Source organism: Alternaria triticimaculans, assembly GCF_023758025.1.
Source record: "Alternaria triticimaculans strain BMP 0046 chromosome Unknown scaffold_9, whole genome shotgun sequence".
NCBI lineage: Eukaryota > Fungi > Ascomycota > Dothideomycetes > Pleosporales > Pleosporaceae > Alternaria > Alternaria triticimaculans.
Window position 1 is genome coordinate 320,716 of NW_026055966.1, and position 17,324 is coordinate 338,039.

A 17,324-nucleotide genomic window follows, 5' to 3' on the forward strand; every position below is an offset into this window, starting at 1 on the left:
ACTCAGTTGAGAAGCACACGTACTTGCACAATGCAACACAACGCGCTACACAAATCATACCGTTGCTATCTAAGCAAGCTTGACCTGAACCTACGGGTTGCTAGATACATGAGTATGACGGTGTAATAATGAATGGTTGGAGGCAAAACGCGCCATTTTTGCGCAATCCGCAAAGCTTTTAATCAAATATTGCAGTGTTTCTAGGCAGTGATAAAGCTTTTAACTATGAGGCACGAACGCTTTCTGCATCCATCACATGCGGCGTGTGTGCAAATACTCATTGCATCTATTCTGGCAGATTAGTGTTTGCGGACCAAGTGACAGTTCCAAGAACTTCTCTAGTCGAGATGGCTATTCTCTCGTTACACCCATGTTTCTGCCGCTTATCTTATGGTTGATACCACGATGTGATTCTACACACTCTGATGTTTTGTCTGAGCAAATTTCCATTTTTTGGAGGGATGAGAACCTCTTTGGATCCTAGGAGGCCGATCAAATGCCACGGAACCTGAATCGATGCTCATGATACTGTACATGCTTTTACGGCGCACAGTTGGTCTTGAAATTGTAAACATTCTCGCATGCTGTGCTTCAGTGTTGCACTTTCTTATGATTTCATATTGCTGCTACCCCATGACTGTTCTCAAGTGCGATCACTAAATTGACAACGCAGGCTCTAGACATCCAGATCATGAATGCGGTGTTGAGGCTCTATATCGAGTGCATCGGAAAGTTTCTTGGGGTCCTAAGTGTGTCGAGCAAAAACGAGTCGCGGTGGAAACATGAAAATGCAATATCCAATATTCTTGGGTCAAATCCGAGGGGCAAGATAGTGAGACTAGTGGACTAAGGTGGGGTAGATGCAGCATGTCTCGCTTCGGAACGCTAATGCGCCAATTCTCGGCGCAGCCCCTTTATTTCAAAACTCGCAATATAAACCTACCAAAATCACAACCTTCCATCAATCATCTCTTCAAGAGATCCATCGGCCTGATGGTCTAGTGGTATGATTCCTGCTTTGGGAAATCACGTGACCGTGATAAGCCTATTCTGCAGGAGGCCCCGGGTGTAAGTTCACCCATTAAGATTCGAAACCGAATGCAAACTAATAGCGTCTAGTCGAATCCCGGTCAGGCCCCAACTTCTTTTTTTGCAGCATTCTACGCATGAGGAGATCAGGTATGAGTTGCGTGTGTGACTCACGTCTTTCTGTTTCATTTTATTTTATTTTTTTATTTTTTAATTGCGCTGGTCTGGGAACGCCAAATGGAGCGGTTGAGCAACACGTTATATTATCGCAACGCAAACACACTGTAATAATTGTACGCAGCTGTATACCTTTATTCTTCGCGGATTCAATATCAACTAAGAAAGGATTAAGGAAAGCACACATACGAGTGGGTTGCATGTGACGTTTGATCGCTGTGGCTATTGTCGCAGCCTGGCTGCCGCGCAGAAGAGCAACAAGTTCACGAAGTTACTTTACCAATACCTACTTGTCACCAACTTCAACCCCTCATCTCCAAATTCGCGAATACCCCTCTCCTCCACCCGCGTCCTCGTTCGAAACGTCTTCTCAACCTCCCCAGTCTTCAAATTCACACCCTCATGTTCATACCGCTCTCTCTTTATCAAGCATCCTTCTATCGCCCACTTCGGCACCGCTTCCTCAAACCTAACACCCTTCTCCTCTAGCATCATACTAACAAGATCCTTCGTCTTCTTCCCATTCATCTCCTTAGTCGAATACATAGTCCTCGCAAAAGCAGAAACAGAATTCCTCACAGCATCATTGCGACAGCGCCAAATAAGGTTATTAAGCGCCTCTGCTATGTCAGGCACAGGGGAGAACCTCGCATCGAAATGTGCCGTCCCAAGCACTTCTTCCACGTCGCCTTTAACCTCCGGCTCAGGCATCGTCTTCAGAGCATCAGTGAGATGCTTGTTGAATTTCACGGAGCAGTAGCTAGCACTTAGACTACATAGCTTTTGTACTCGCTCGTTGAAACTTTGCACGCCTTCTGGGAAGACTAGGGTGATCTCGTCGGATTGCGTGTACGCGACTGTGGCTCGGGGGAAGAAATGGAGGAGATCGGCGCAGGTCGATATTATTGCGGTGTGTATGCGCTCGTCAAATGGACGCGCGAAATGGGAGGTAAAGCGTGAGAAGCCATGACCATCCAGGCGGAGAATGATTGGTTTGTCGAGTGGGAGGGTTTGGTCGAAGTGTGCTTCGTATGATTTCATGCGCGCTGCGAGTGATAAGGGTTTATCGGCGCGCGGTGTTCGTGGTGTCTCGACGTCATTGCGGTCTGACATGGTTTCGGTATTGGTGTTGAGAATCTTGTAGGTTGGCTGTATTGGCTGTTGGAATGTAAGACTACGCCTACCTTCACCCTAGATTAACGATGACTCATCAGCCTCACGTGTTTTCACTTCGGTTACTTCATTAGGGTCGTTATAGTGGTTACGTCACGATGAAGGACGGATTGGAGGGTATTCTCTGAAGTGGCATTATCCCCCACAGTATTATGTACATCATAAAAGCTTCATGCTCAGCCATCCCAATAATTATTCCCAGCTTAAGGCAAGCACGAAAGGATCGGCTTGAGCTTGTTGATGATCTCAGTCTGAACCGCAGCATCGTTCATAGTCGTCTTGTCGTTTGCATCGCCAGGGCTAATGGTAACGTAGCAATCGCTTCCTCGGATCAAGATGACATCCGCCTCCCACGGCAGGCGCGTGCTACCGCACCATTCTGCATCGCGAGCGCTCAGGAGACCGGTGTTGATGCGAGTAAAGATGTACTTGAACTGGCTGGGGTCGCTGCACTTGGTTTCGGATACAGCGGGGAAGTTGACATTCAGGAAGGAGTTTGCTGGGAGGTATGGCTTTCCAGAATTGATGATGGTCGTGGTAACGTTCAAAGCCAGGTCAGCATAGACCTTGCTGTGGAAAGGAGTAGGTGCGTTCCATGCAGTAGGATCTCCTGTCACGCCAGAGAAGGCGATGGCTGGGATCTGAGCCGTCTTTGCCGCGAATGCAGCGGCGCCGACTGTGCCGGAGAAGGGAACCTGAACAGCAACATTGCTGCCGACGTTCGGTCCGGTCAGGGCAAGTTCAGGCTTTGCGCCGTTCCAGAGCTTGGGAGCCGTGACATCGATTCCCTCCTTGATCGAAGTGACCGGGAACGAGTTGACGTAGTTTAGGCGAGGGTCTGTCGCGTTTGCGCCGGTTGGCGGGCTTCCTCCCGGGCAGGACGCATGAATGCAACCGTCTGAATCAACGGTTTTCGGGGGTGCGTCGGAAGATCCTGATATAAGTCAGCATGTGTATATGGCCATGACTCGACTACCAACCTCTGCCAGACTGGTTCTCAGCGGGACCAGACAGTACGACTTCGTGACCAGCAGAGTTCAAGACGTCAAAGAAGGTGCGAAGGTTTGCCTCTGACCAGCCGTCATCGTTTGACTGAACGATGCGAACGGCTTGAGCGAAAGGAACTGCCGCAGCGAGTAGTAGGAAGGATCGCATCTTGAATAACGAATGGAAGACGACGAAGCGAATGTGTTTGACGGAGCGACCTGAGACCTATGCAAGCAAACAGCGCGCACCTAACGTTTATAACAACACCCTTCTCCCGACCTATCCTTACGCCAGCCACAGAGTCCCCAGTCTTGATCCACCGCTAATGTTCCAAGCATTATGCGAGCCGAACGGGCGAACAGAGGTCAGGAACACAGCCATGGCACACGCCGCAGTCTAGTCACAACGTGCGGGTAGCAGCGATCTGATTGCTCCTCGCATAAATGACCATGGTAGTGACATGCTGCAAACATCGGCTTTGAGGCTGTGAGTGGTTCTTGACCTCCGAAACGGAGACACTCCCAAGCCTTTGGGGGTGTCGCCCCTAGCGCCTCGGCTGCAGCCACTCAAATGGGCAGGAGCGCCCGGTAGTCTTTCGCACGTGTGAGGAGCTTGAGGTGTCATTCACGGATTTTGATATGCAAGTAGTTTGGTTCATGATATGTCATATATCCGTCTATCGATTTTCAAGGAACCGTTCCTCACACTGACCACATGGATGTCATCCCGCGCATGTAATCAAACGGCCCGTTCCTCGAAGAACTATGCTTCCATTATTGAATACTGAATCGTTCGGACCGCTGCGCATGAAGGTTCATGCGGCATGTCGACATGTGAAAGTATCCGGAACCCGTGGTATCAATGTCTCCTAATTGCCAGAACGCCTTATCCAAATGCTCTATATTTCTCTGCACTTCGCCAGATCCTTAAGATCTCCATCTCTCGCTCATACGATATGAGCAGGCTTCACCGGCTGCTGGTAGTAGTCGGTCGCAGCACCGCTCTGGTATGGCGGAAGATACTGGTTGTTCATCTCAGCAGGTTGCGTCTGCGAGTGGTATGCGGTATTTTGGTATTCGGGTGCGCTGTTATACGGAGATGATTCCTGAGCAGGTACGGAACCCCCGAATGGGTTGTGCGCCGGTGCGTACTGGCCTCGTTTGGCCTCTGCCTTCGCGCGACGATAACCGATGACCGAGTAGATGAAGAGACCGAAGTAGCTGAGGCTGCGATGTGTTAGTACTGCAAACGACCTCCTGAACTCTGAACGTACAATACAAAGACGCCGAATCCAAGCCCGAGGGGGCTACCGCCCTTGCCAATATCCGCAAACTCCATGATCAAGGCGACGCCCCAGAACGCAGTCTGGAACGAGTTCATGGTGAGGAAAGTGCCGGGTTTCAGCGCATCGCGAAGGAAGAGCAGGATGGCGAGAATGTCGATGAGGAGCACTATACAGCTGAAGAGTATAATGACAATGAGCAATCTACTGGCTGTAAGCTTTGTGTCTGCGCTGTTGATGGTGCGATTTACGAGACTGAGGGTTGGATAACGTCTTCCAATTCTTTCACATTGCTCAGCGAAATGCCTACTGCTCCAATGATCAAGAGCATGATACATATTCGCACCACCCAGAAGGGCACGAGAACGCGCTTCTGCCAAAATACCGGTCGTTGCGCCATGGTGAATCGTGCCGCTGGTGACTATCGTTGCTTGTCGGTGGCTAGGTGCAATGTTTGCGCAACAAAAAGAGGAAACCAGGATATAAGTCTCTGTTTGCAGGGCTGAGCGCGAGATACACCGATATTTCGGGAACTCGCGTTGACTGGGCTGTGATGCGTACGCTCAGGGGAACGCCTTGCGGCGCCGTGATGAAACACGCGTTCGGCCCTGTACATCTTCATCTCCCTCTTTTAGCAGCCGCGCCGTTTGGGGCCGGTGTTGCAGCATTGCCTCTATGCGTGGTTGATGATGGAAGTGTTGGATGCGTGTTAAAAGTGATCAAATTGGTGTGATATAATGGCACTCGCTGCCCTGATGAAGAAGCAAAACGGCTGTCACGAGTTTCAGGGTCTGTGGAGATGGGCCGTTAGGCGATGCTGGTAGCCTCGTACGCGGTAATAGCGCGGTGGTCGCAGCGTTGTGGCTGAGGCAGTCAGGCAACGATAGACTCCAGCACCCGATCAACAGTCGTGAGTAACGTGCATCTGCATGCTGAGTTGTGCACAAGTTAGCCTGTCTTGCGTGTAAGCATCATGCTTCGATGCACGTCGATCGAATGTGGAAGGTATGGAGGCGGGCACTTTCCGCGCCAGCCATCTGATCGGAGTGGGGCTGCCACGAGACCCATGCACGCGTTGTTCCCGCCCGATAAGCGCGATAACGAGCGACACCTTGATGGGCAGCCAGAGCTTCCCCAGATTACAACACATAGCTATCTCTTGATCGAGAGCTGTACGATAGTCCGCAAGTTCTGTCCCCATCTTCATCATGGGCAACAATCAGTCACGACCGTCCGATGCTGCTGTTAATGAGAAGTTGATGGAGCGACTCCAGGCGCTCCACATGAAGGATGAACGACCCATGAACGAGAAGGATGGATTTGTCGTTGTTGGCGGAGAGGCTCGTACGTTACATGACGTTGAGAATGGTATATCAAGTCTAACTGTCAAAGCACCTCGATACACCCCCGGCGTCAAGTACCAACAAGATGTATCTGCCGCGTCAGTGTCAGAGTGGGAGAAGGAGCTCATGGAAGACCCAAAGGTACTACACACAGCTCTTATACTATCTCCTACTTACCTCTGTAGAACCGCCTCGCTCTCGCAGCTCTTAGCTCCAACTCTGCCAACGCCGTGCTCTCATCTCGCTCCGCTGTCATCGCAGACACCCAGAAGTTCAACATCAAGATTCCCTTCGAGGGCTCGCCCGTCACAAACCAAGCCTCATCCGGAAGATGCTGGCTCTTCGCATCGACCAACGTCTTTCGCGTCGCAATCATGAAGAAGTACAAGCTGTCCGAGTTCCAGCTGTCGCAGGCATACCTCTTCTACTGGGACAAGATTGAGAAGGCAAACTACTTCCTCGAAAGCATACTGGATACGAAGGGCGAGGAGATTGACAGCCGGATCGTGCAGGCGCTAATGTCCAGCCCTGTCGGTGATGGTGGCCAGTGGGATATGGTGGCCAACCTCGTGCAGAAGTATGGTCTTGTACCCCACTCGCTGTACCCGGACTCATTCAACGCATCCAACTCATCCACCATGGACCGTCTGATTACCACCAAGTTGCGCGAAGATGCCGTCCGTCTGCGTGCTATCGCATCCAGCAACGCATCGCCAGACGCGATCAAGGCTACTATTGCTGGAGAGAAGGAGAAGATGCTGCGTGAAATTCACCTAATCCTGACACTGATGCTAGGACCTCCCCCGTGCTCTACCAAGCCGTTCACCTGGGAGTACTACGACAAGGACGGCAACTTCTGCACCGTCAAGACGCGACCCACTGCTTTTGCTAAAGAACTGTCCGACAACAAGACCGTCCGCGCGCTGTCTGGAACGGACGTGCACTCGCTCTTCTCGCTTGTCAACGACCCGCGCAACCCCTACAACCGCCTGCTCAGCGTGAAGCGACTTGGCAACGTCTGGAACGGCCGACCAGTGACGTATGTGAACGTCGACATGAAGACTATCAAAGACGCCTGCATCGCCATGCTAAAGAAAGGCATGCCCGTCTTCTTCGGCTCGGATGTAGGCAAGTACTCCGATTCCACCAAGGGAATCATGGACACGGACCTTTTCGAGTACGAGCTCGGCTTCAACATCAAGCTCGGCATGTCCAAGGCGGAGCGTCTGCATACTGGCGAGAGCCAAATGACGCATGCCATGGTGCTGACGGCTGTACATGTTGTTGATGGCAAGCCTGTACGCTGGAGGGTGGAGAACTCGTGGAGTGAGCGTGCAGGCGACAAGGGCTACTTTGTCATGAGCGATGCTTGGATGGATCAGTTCGTGTACCAGGCGGTCGTTGATCCTAGTGTTGTCAGCTCGACGGTTAAGAAGGTGCTCGAGCAGAAGCCGAAGATGCTGGAACTTTGGGACCCGATGGGCGCGTTGGCGTGAGTGCGATGTAGATTATGATACCTTTGATGAATTGATTGATGCTGTGAGAGAAGCTGATGGATATAAAATTGGATGCGAGTCTGACATGGAATGAAGTGCCCGTCTTTCGTTGATCAAAGGGTGCGCAGTGCAGGCAGACAAGTGTGGTAGCAATTTGGGTGGATGCTTCACCAACGAGGTTTGCCGGAGCTTCGACCCAGCAGTGGCTAATTACTTTCTATCTAGTTGGGGAGGGTCAAGCAAAGTGTTGAGACTCAGCGAGATAGTCGCATTCCGGATGTTAGGCAGTAGATAAGGTGGCCTGTTGGATATCACTGTCGTCGTCGGTTCAACATGGCCAAACGGCACTTTCACTTCTTCAACCGAACAGTAATCGACCACTATTCTTTCCCAATACACTAGTAATTAGCTAGAGTAAGAGAAAGGCGCTCTGAACGTCTGGGTGAGTGTTGAGAGTGATAGGCTTGTGTGGGTGGTGGGTGGGTACGTTGAGTTGGCAAAAATGATTCTATTTAAACCAAACACATCTAGTATGTTTCTAGATTGTTCAGATAGTGTAGAATAGCAAAAAGAAACTGCTTCCGACACCGGGAATCGAACCCGGGCCTTGCCGGCACTGCGCTGCTGTGAGGCTGCGAGCTTACTCTGCGATGAGAGCGGCAAATCCTAGCCACTAGACCATATCGGAAATTGATGGAAGAAGAACAAGATAAAAACAATATAAAGAAAGGCGTTTGCACTTGACGTGGTTGAGAAACAAGTTTGAAAAGATACGAGTCAGGAAATCGGGTAGGGAAAATTTGGACCAAGATCGACTGAATCAAATCAAGCCCATGTATTACAGACCCACAAAGACTCGAGGCTAGACTATCTGTACTCGTGATCTATTCTATTAGACGCCCTAGGTGCATACTACATTATATGTGGTTTGCGAAGCCACTGTTGACGCATGGCCGAGGAGGTCCTCAAGACACTTTCGGATTACGCAGGATATCTAGTACCGTACTGAAGTACACCAGGCATCTCTATTGTATTCTGATCGAAATCTGAACAGCTTGCGAAGACCTCCTGGCTTGAGAGCTCGTACCACAGTTCATGTATTATCTCATTCGACCAACAGCTTTGACTGTATACTCGCCCACCGGACGCAAATAGTTCACCCGAAAATGAAAATCATTACCTGCGCCGAAGAGCAGCTCCTATGAACTAGCATCGATGTTCCTCAATCAAGATAGTTCTCCGATGATGTGATGACTCCCGACATCGCCGCGTCTCGCCCCGCGAAACAAAAAGTTCCCCGCGAACACCAACTTCGACTGGACATAGCGGTCCTCGACTCCAACCCCCAATTCCTTTTATCCGCCCACAACATACACAATGGTCGCAAAGAACACGGCATTCGATCTGCAGAAATGCGCGCGATCCAATATTCTCGCCTTGGAGCCGTACCGATGCGCGCGCGAGTAGGTGAATATCCATGACTCTTACCGCGGTACCCAGCTCACGACGCGTAGCGATTACAAAGATGACGGCACCAACATCCTCCTCGACGCGAACGAGAACGCATACGGGCCGGGACTACAATTGAATGGCGAGGGCAAGCTGCCTGGCGCAAATGTCAATGGCACTTCCGACTCATCTTCCGCGATTGATGTCGATTTGCTTGGCCTAAACCGATACCCAGATCCGTATGCACACCGCGACCGCTTGCATCGCACACGCTGACGACGTACCACAGCCACCAAGAAGAACTTAAGCAACTCCTCTGCAACCTCCGAAACACCCACACCCACACCTCCAAGAACATAACACCCGCCAACCTCTTCGTTGGTGTCGGCTCAGACGAAGCGATCGATGCCCTGATCCGCGCCTTCTGCGTCCCCGGCAAGGAGAAGATCCTGACATGTCCGCCCACATACGGCATGTACAGCGTTTCCGCGCAAGTCAACGACGTTGCGCTCGCCAAGATTCCCCTGCAAACACCAAGCTTCGATCTCGATGTACCCGCGATATTGAAGGCCATGGATGAGGACAAGAGCATAAAGTTGGCGTACCTGTGCTCGCCAGGCAACCCGACCGGAAAGCTACTCAAGAAGGAGGACGTACAAAAGATACTAGAACACCCATGGAACGGTGTCGTAGTGGTGGACGAGGCATACATCGACTTCGCGCCCGATGGAACTAGTCTGGCAGAGTGGGTCGCCGAATGGCCCAACCTTGTAGTCATGCAGACGCTCTCGAAAGCCTTCGGTCTTGCAGGCATTCGATTAGGTGCCGCCTTCGCAGACCCAGCCATCGCGCAAATCCTCAACAACATGAAGGCACCCTACAACATTCCCAACCCAACGAGTCAGATCGCGCGCGCCGCCCTGAGCCCGAAGCACCTGCAAGTCATGCAAAGCCACAAGGACCTCATCGTCAAGCAGCGCGACAGGCTGATAGAAGAGCTGCCCAAGATCCCTGGTATCGGAAGCCTCCACGGCGGTGTGGAGTCGAACTTCTTGCTCTACCAGATACTCGATGCGCCGGCGGACCAGGGCGGCAAGCCATCGAACGAGACGGCATTGGCGGTGTATGAGGGCTTGGCGGAAGAGAAGGGCGTGGTAGTAAGGTTCAGAGGCAAGGAGCATGGATGTCTGGGCTGCTTGAGGATAACGGTGGGTACGGAGAAGGAGGTAGATCGCTTCTTGCAGGAGATCAAGCAAGTGATTGAGGGTATCCACAAGAGCTCTGGCAAGCTGGGAAAGAAGGGGGAGCAAAGGAGGGAGAAGGAGGCTAATGACGTGGTTGCATAAAGCATGAGCAGGTAATAGAACTGTACATCAAGAGACGGTATCATCGAAGCAATACGACATCTTCCAGCTGTTGAGGTAAAGGTAGCTCCTCGATAACCGCCCCACTCTGACTCCACGGCTTTCTTGTTATAAGTACCTTATTCTCTTGCTAACTCCCTCTCTCACTTTCTATTTGTGATCTACTACCCATAGCTGCTGATCCTAGGTCACGGCCAACCACTCTACCATTTGACTTTCTCTTTGTTGGTCAGCTAAACTGTCGGATACACTATGGCAGATGAAATCGATACGGCGAACCTAGAGGCCGAGTTCCAAGCATTGAAGGTCAAGGGCAAGCTTTTGCAGAGAACACTAGCTGTAAGTTATTGACGAGCGACTCTTGTCACGCAAACTATGTTGACTTTAGTTCAGGATGTATCTTCGGACTATGGAGCTTTCATGAAGCAGTACAATGAGGCGAACGACCGCATATTCACTAAGAGCACTAAGCTGCAAGACACAACAAGAGACGTCAATGGTGGAGCACAAAGCAAGAACCCCATCGTCTTGATGCTGATCGATGCATCAAGCCACAAGGTACGCTATGGTAGTCTCATGTTGGACGGTTTCTAACGATAGTGTTTAGTTTTGCGATGAGTTGCTAAAGAAAAGAGGCCCAGGAGGTGCTGAAGCAGCGATTCTTCTGCGCAATGCACTCAACGATAGGATCGCGGCTAGGTTTCCAGACATTGCACGAAACAAGTACTGCCTGGTCATCCGAATCTTCGCCGATCTAAAGACGTTGTCGCTCAACTCAGGTGCGAATGGCAAGATCATGTCTCTTGCACCGTTCTTCACGGAGTTCGAAAAGGTTGGGGCTTTCTTCGATCTCGTCGTCACAGCTGACGACATTGGCGTCAAAAACAAGATCTGTGGTCAGTTGAACATTGTTCTTAACTTATTCATGCAAAATCTAATCTTCTCCAGATAACCTCAAGCTGTATATGGGGAGTGAGCAATGCAAGCACGTGTTCCTGGCTGCTGCTGAATCACCTCGATACTACCAAACCCTCCAGATCTATCGAAAGGAGACTTCAAAGATCACTTTAGTCTTTGGAAGTGGTCTGGACGGCGGCCTGCGGAAGATGGGTCTACTTCTGGTGCCATTTCCGAAGGTGTTTGCGCCACCGGAGGGTTTCAAGCCGCAGGCTATCAGCGGTGCTACGTTTGTGGAGAAAAGCGAGATCAAAACCGACGACGTACGCGCTCTCACACTGTAATCGGATTCCTGCTAACACGATCATAGTTCTTGAAGTCTTCAGTCGCTGTCGTTGCCAACGAGAATCTGAAGGATGTTGGCTACACTGAGAAGGCCTTATGGTCACCCCTGTTCTCGTCCAAACTTCCAGCATGCTATATCGGCGGTCGCATCCCAATCAACAGCGCAAAGCAGCGGATCGACATCTACGTACGAGAACCAACAGCTAGAGAGCTCGAGGTGTACGAAGCGCGTTCCAGGGTTCAGGAACACCTCTGCGTCGACCACTTCTTGCGCAACAAGTGCGAAAATGTCAACTGCGAGTTCTATCACGGTACCCTCGAACCGGAAGCACACTATGTTCTACAGCACATAACCCTGGGTACTCCGTGCTCGAAGGGTAGTGTCTGCCGTGTTGCAAACTGTGCTTATGGTCACATTTGCCAACGGGGCGAGTGTGGTCATGCGGGAAACAGGGTTGAGGGATGTCGCTTGCCGGGCTCGATGCATGGGCTGGATACGAAAGTCTCTGAGTGGGTTTCTCCGGATGAACACATCATGCGTCCTCGCGCACCCGCTCACGACAGTACCACGTCAGCTACCGGAGCTTCCACAGGTGGTGGTGTGGCTCTCTCCATCGATGAGGATCTCCTTGGATAGAGTTGGCCTCTCCGTGCACGCATGCCATATGCAAGTCAATTGGATGGTTAGAAGGAAGCTCAAATATAGGAAGGTTGCTGAGCACGTCAGGAGATCGAAGTGGGTAGACTGGAAAATTCTTGAAAATTGATATACAGGTATAGAGATGCGAGCTCATAGTCGAATAATAAAAATGAAGGATCTGAAGCTTTACCACGCCTTGGTGATGTCTGGAGAGTACGGATGGATGTACCCATTGCTGCCGAGCTTTGAGAAAGTGCTTTCTTCACCAATACCTTCATCTGATATTTTTTCCAAGCAGTGCCGTAGATGAACGCAGGCTCATCATTGTAAAGATGCGCTGCCTTTTGATTCGTCGAAGCAGATGCCATGATGCGCGTGTTAGGTGACAAGCAGCAGGACCTGGAGCAGGTAGCTGTCGACTTACGATTCGGTGTGGGAGGTATATATCTGAGAAGCATATCGCCTGTTACTGAACAAGCTAATGTAGTTGCCGTTTACATGTCCACGTCAGAAGCTACGATGCAAGGTACCACGACGCTGACTAAGCCAACGGTGACGCTTGCTATCTGACATGAGCCCCACCAATGTTCCGATCGGACCTCCATCATCCCGACCAGAAAGTGCTCGAAGTACCACGCTCAACACTCCCTCTCCACCAAATACTCACTTTCTGATCTCTATACTCCAATTCCAACCTACATCGACCCTACAAATATAACAAACACCATGGTCCGACCAGACAAACCGCGCGACCCCATCGCCGGTCCCGAAACACCACAACCACCCTTCCCAATAAAGCTCCGAGGTCCCGTAGTAAAAGGCTTTGGACGCGGAAGCAAAGAAGTACGAACCATTCCGACCTCTGAACCGTCACCCCAAACTAACTTAACCAGCTAGGTATCCCCACCGCCAACATCCCGCTCTCCGGCCTCAGCATAGGCGGCCACGACGAACTCGAATCGGGCATCTACTACGGCTGGTGCACCCTCGACACAACCACAATCCCCACATCCACAACCGCCTCCAGCGTCCCCAGCGCCACAGACGATACATCCGTCCCCTCGCAATCCTCATCCCACGCCGTCCTCGACCTCGAATACTCCTCAGAAACGCCCACGCCCTCCACAATCTACCCCACCGTCCTCTCCATCGGCTACAACCCGTACTACAAGAACAGCCAACGCAGCATCGAAATTCACATCTTACACAGCTTCGAGAAGGACTTTTATGGCGCGCAGCTCAGCCTCATGATACTGGGGTTTATACGGCCGGAGTACGATTATGTGAGTAAGGAGGCGTTGGTGGAGGACATTAGGGAGGATATTAGGGTTGCGCAGAGGAGTTTGGGGAGGGAGGGATATGAGGTTTGGAAGAGGGATGAGTGGTTGAAGGGTGGGGAGGATGTTAAGGTGAATTGGAATCAGGAGGGGCAGAAGGATGGGGTGGGGATTGCGCAGATGATTAATTAGGGTGTGATGGAGGGGATGGAGAGAAGAGAAGGTCTCACGATGCGCGTAACGAGGGATGTTATGAATGAACGAAACATTATTATCATACTGTTGTTCTAGCCGTGGAAAGCATTGGTATCGCGCCTTTGGTGGCAGCTCGTCTACTCCGTTTACGCCTCAATGTACGCCCTCGAACACCTGAAACGAATAACAAGAAATAGCATACCAAGCACTACCTTCCATGATGCGCACGTCTCGTGAGACGACTATGGTATCCATGCATATGCGCCAATATTCCCAGCAAACCAGAACCATAAAAGCACTTTTTTACTGCCGCCATGACATGATCGTAGAAACTCGAAGTCCATCATCCGTATTCAGGCAATCCGTCGTTGGGAATGCAACAAGAGCTGCGTTCTTGTTCATACTTATCCCGCTCACTGCAGCCCTTTGTCAAGGACAGGCATCACCTAAAACCGATTAGCACTTGACCCGTACACGATACCAGGATTAAACTTACACTCATACAAACAAGCACAGGCATATCAAACATATCGCGCTTGATATGCCACCAGATCATACAATCAACCATACCATTCTTCGCGCCGAGCCGTTGCATAGCACTCTCGCCCTCCACCTTGACAAGCGGATCGACCTTAACATCAGCACCGGCATTCGCATTCTTCATTTCCTGGATGCGATCCATGTCTGCCTTGGTCTGGTATCTGAGCATGTTGACGCGTTGAGAAGCGTAGCCGTGGGGGTCCTGGTAACACAGTTCAGAGAAGTGCTGGAGGAATTCAAGGGCGGACTTGGGGTCCATGAGCTCGATGATGTTGACGCTTGGTGTGGTCTCGGAGTCTTGCGCCGTGAGGTTGGGTGTGGTGTTTTGGGTTGAGCCCGTGTCGCTTTCGCTTGTGTCGCGGTTCGTGCCCGTGTTGACGTTGAGATTGGGCTCGTGGCCGAGGAGAACTTGGTCTTTCCAACCCGTGAGAATGGTGAACTCCTTGTTGATACCGACAATCTCGCCTGAGCGACGACAGATCAAGAATGGTGTACCGACTTCCGCGAAGTGATCTTGCAGTGTCATAACCTGACGCTGGAGACCCATTTCCTGATGGATCAGGTCATCTCTGTTCAACTCTTCCCGCACTTGTAGTAACACCGGTCGGTAGTTTTGAAGGTACTGTTGTGCCTTGGCGACCCAAGGCCTCGAGTAGTTCTTGTCGATCAGCTGATAAAGCCGGTGGTAGCCCTTGACGTAATCGTATGGCTTGGTAACTCCTTGGTAGATGCTCTTGGTGTCGCGTTGACGCTTGCGAACGCCATTCGAGTGTATTGGTTGAAGTGCTGTGGTCGAAGGTCTGTTTTCGTGTTGTGATCGACTAACAGCCGGCGAACGCTGCGCATGCGTTCGGTTTGTGTTGGCGAAAAACGCTGCGGTCGCCAGTGGATTGTCACCCTCGAAGGTAGACGCATCCGTAGAGGCTGGACTTGCTGTATGGCTAGCAGGCCCTTGGCCGATGACGAATGCGTGAGGACCGCTGAGGCTGTCGTTTCGAAGACTATGGTGATCGTGGCCAGCGGTGTTTGGCGTGTGAACGTGCATGCTCCCTTGCCGCGAATGTGCGTCTTGCCACTCGCCTGCTGGGAGTCCGTTCGCATTGTATGCCATAGCGGTTGCCGCGTTGTTCTGGTCCGCGTAAGTTGAGGGCATCTGTGCATTGTACATGTTCACAGCGCCGTTCATGTTCATCATCGCGTTATCATGGGGTGCGTCCACCGCGCCTGATGACATGTGACCAAGCATGCCAAATTCCAGGGCTCCGTAATGGTTTCCGAAATTGAGGCTCGAGATGTCGAAATTGAACAGTGCGGGGTCACTTGGGTCGAACAAAGGTCCAAACTGCTGCAATTGGCCCTGCTGATTTTGAGACATGGGGTTTGGTGCGTTTTGTACTGGGCCGTGGTGTGTCTGGTTGAACGGAGGTGATATTGGCGACTGCTGATTGCTGAAGGCGTGACCGTCTTGAGCCACCGGCATTTGCCCTGGTATCGAATTGGGCGGGTAGAATGCCGCGGGCTGGGCTTGATTGTACATGTTGCTCTGCGGAGAGACCGAGACTGGTTGTGTGTCGTGACTCGGTATCGGTGTTGGGCGGTTGCCGTTCATATACGGGTAGTGGCCGCCCACACCAGGCATGAGCGCTCCATCTGGCGCATCGTGGAGATACTTGGCCTTTTTGCGGACGCCGTCCATGCAATGATCTTGGAGACCGCGCTTGATACAGCGATTGCATGGTCTCTCGTCGCCTAGAAGCTGTCAGTCCCGCCATTGAATGCAATGACTCACAATCAATACTCACCACATGTTAGATGGGCTCGCTGGCAGGCAAAGCACGCTCTCCGCGCCTTCTTCCTCCGCGGTCTTAGAGGGTCTTTTGCATTGGGCTTTCCATTGGTAGGCTTCTGGCTGGAATCACCGTCGCCAGACTGGCGGTCTGTAGTCTGTTCAGCAGCCATGTCGTCGTCCAAGTCGCTCCTGTACTCGGGCGAAGGAGAGGCATCTTGGGCGTCTGGGGTGGTCATGATATCCCCTCTACTGGCGCAGGCACTCGGCCAAGCACGGACGGTCGCTGCGGTGGACGGAGGCGCTGGGGAGAGAGCCTAGTGCTGCGTGTAGCCGTCAATGGTGATCTTGGGGTGTTCCCAGCAAAACGGTTCAGCCAATGTGTCTGGGGTGCACGGCTTGAGGCGTTCCAGCTGCGTGTTTTAGAGTGCGATCACGCGTGCGCTGGCTGCTTGAACGGGCGCTGCCGTGGCACTCTGACAGGTCCAATGACGAGCTATGCAGGGGACCCAGAGAGTGAAGGGCTCTCAATCCGGCGGACAGGTATGGGACAGAGCTATTGTGGTACGGGGCCGGGGTCCATGTAATCGAGGGAGCATTCCAGGAGCACACAGAACCATGTTTGATAGCGAGATGCTACCGAGACGCGCTGCCCATGCTGCTGGGAGTCGAGTGTGGTTCTACAAGCGGTGCCGGGGTTCGTTCAGTGAGCCCGCGGGAGGTGAGAGCAGCAGCGTGGCAGTCACGGGTGCGGCGTCGCGTCGAGCGCGGAAGGCGCGACACGATAGGGCAGTGGGGTGATACAGCGCGTGCAGTCACGGTCAGCGCTGGGGCAGGTGCGATGGGCGATAGCGATGTCGATGGCGATGGGCGATGGGAGGTGATCGTCTGGGGAGGCCGGCTACGAGTCGCGACGGAGCGCGCGGTCGAGGCGATGGAGGCGCTGCTGGGCTTGACGAGCGGCCAGGGCACTTGCAGCGCTGTGTGCAGTTGAGAGTGGGCTCGCGGCGTCGGGCGCTGGTCGTGTGCGGTATATTGGAGCTCGCTGCAAGATGCGCGCAGATGCGATTCCCCGCAATTGGCTGTTCGAGGTTTGCTGGAAGGTGCAGCCCACGCAGCTGCCTCGGTCCCTGTCGACCGGTAAGCCGCTTGCTTGGCCGGCCGCTAGCCCGCAGTCACGCACTTCTGCTTCACTATTTGACGTCGCTAGCCCTTCAGCCACTCTGGGGCTGCTGTCTGCCACATGATCGTCGTCAATACATAGGTGGATCGTGGTCAGTCCATCTTTGCAGATTGGGCACCCTGCTGCAGACGGCCCTGCCCAGTCACTCGCAATTCCCACCG

General features: G+C 52.3%; 8 protein-coding genes and 1 non-coding gene across 9 annotated transcripts; 4 read left to right on the forward strand and 5 right to left on the reverse strand.

Moving 5' to 3' along the window:
* Positions 1–1,482: 1,482 nt before the first annotated feature.
* J4E78_006549 (uncharacterized protein) lies at positions 1,483–2,319 on the reverse strand (the record flags this gene model as incomplete). The annotated part of the gene is made up of 1 exon (XM_049367160.1): positions 1,483–2,319. One exon carries the CDS (start codon positions 2,317–2,319, stop codon positions 1,483–1,485), a length of 837 nt encoding a protein of 278 aa, XP_049220907.1.
* Positions 2,320–2,582: 263 nt separating this feature from the next.
* J4E78_006550 (uncharacterized protein) lies at positions 2,583–3,747 on the reverse strand (the record flags this gene model as incomplete). The annotated part of the gene is made up of 3 exons (XM_049367161.1): positions 2,583–3,313; positions 3,360–3,591; positions 3,742–3,747. 3 exons carry the CDS (start codon positions 3,745–3,747, stop codon positions 2,583–2,585), a joined length of 969 nt encoding a protein of 322 aa, XP_049220908.1.
* Positions 3,748–4,312: 565 nt separating this feature from the next.
* J4E78_006551 (uncharacterized protein) lies at positions 4,313–5,048 on the reverse strand (the record flags this gene model as incomplete). Its single annotated transcript, XM_049367162.1, has 3 exons — positions 4,313–4,592; positions 4,640–4,817; positions 4,985–5,048. The coding sequence occupies 3 exons, from the start codon at positions 5,046–5,048 to the stop codon at positions 4,313–4,315; spliced, it is 522 nt and encodes a 173-aa protein (XP_049220909.1).
* An 808-nt stretch (positions 5,049–5,856) lies between these two features.
* On the forward strand, positions 5,857–7,487 carry J4E78_006552 (uncharacterized protein; the record flags this gene model as incomplete). The annotated part of the gene is made up of 3 exons (XM_049367163.1): positions 5,857–5,992; positions 6,041–6,132; positions 6,177–7,487. 3 exons carry the CDS (start codon positions 5,857–5,859, stop codon positions 7,485–7,487), a joined length of 1,539 nt encoding a protein of 512 aa, XP_049220910.1.
* A 579-nt stretch (positions 7,488–8,066) lies between these two features.
* Positions 8,067–8,175, reverse strand: J4E78_006553. The gene has a single exon. It is a non-coding gene; the product is annotated as a tRNA-Glu (tRNA).
* A 689-nt stretch (positions 8,176–8,864) lies between these two features.
* J4E78_006554 (uncharacterized protein) lies at positions 8,865–10,282 on the forward strand (the record flags this gene model as incomplete). The annotated part of the gene is made up of 3 exons (XM_049367164.1): positions 8,865–8,950; positions 9,002–9,175; positions 9,226–10,282. The coding sequence occupies 3 exons, from the start codon at positions 8,865–8,867 to the stop codon at positions 10,280–10,282; spliced, it is 1,317 nt and encodes a 438-aa protein (XP_049220911.1).
* A 270-nt stretch (positions 10,283–10,552) lies between these two features.
* On the forward strand, positions 10,553–12,179 carry J4E78_006555 (uncharacterized protein; the record flags this gene model as incomplete). Its single annotated transcript, XM_049367165.1, has 5 exons — positions 10,553–10,639; positions 10,694–10,858; positions 10,908–11,196; positions 11,249–11,520; positions 11,568–12,179. The coding sequence occupies 5 exons, from the start codon at positions 10,553–10,555 to the stop codon at positions 12,177–12,179; spliced, it is 1,425 nt and encodes a 474-aa protein (XP_049220912.1).
* Positions 12,180–12,908: 729 nt separating this feature from the next.
* Positions 12,909–13,651, forward strand: J4E78_006556 (uncharacterized protein; the record flags this gene model as incomplete). Its single annotated transcript, XM_049367166.1, has 2 exons — positions 12,909–13,025; positions 13,076–13,651. The coding sequence occupies 2 exons, from the start codon at positions 12,909–12,911 to the stop codon at positions 13,649–13,651; spliced, it is 693 nt and encodes a 230-aa protein (XP_049220913.1).
* A 416-nt stretch (positions 13,652–14,067) lies between these two features.
* Positions 14,068–16,600, reverse strand: J4E78_006557 (uncharacterized protein; the record flags this gene model as incomplete). The annotated part of the gene is made up of 4 exons (XM_049367167.1): positions 14,068–14,100; positions 14,151–15,943; positions 15,997–16,232; positions 16,593–16,600. 4 exons carry the CDS (start codon positions 16,598–16,600, stop codon positions 14,068–14,070), a joined length of 2,070 nt encoding a protein of 689 aa, XP_049220914.1.
* Positions 16,601–17,324: the final 724 nt, after the last annotated feature.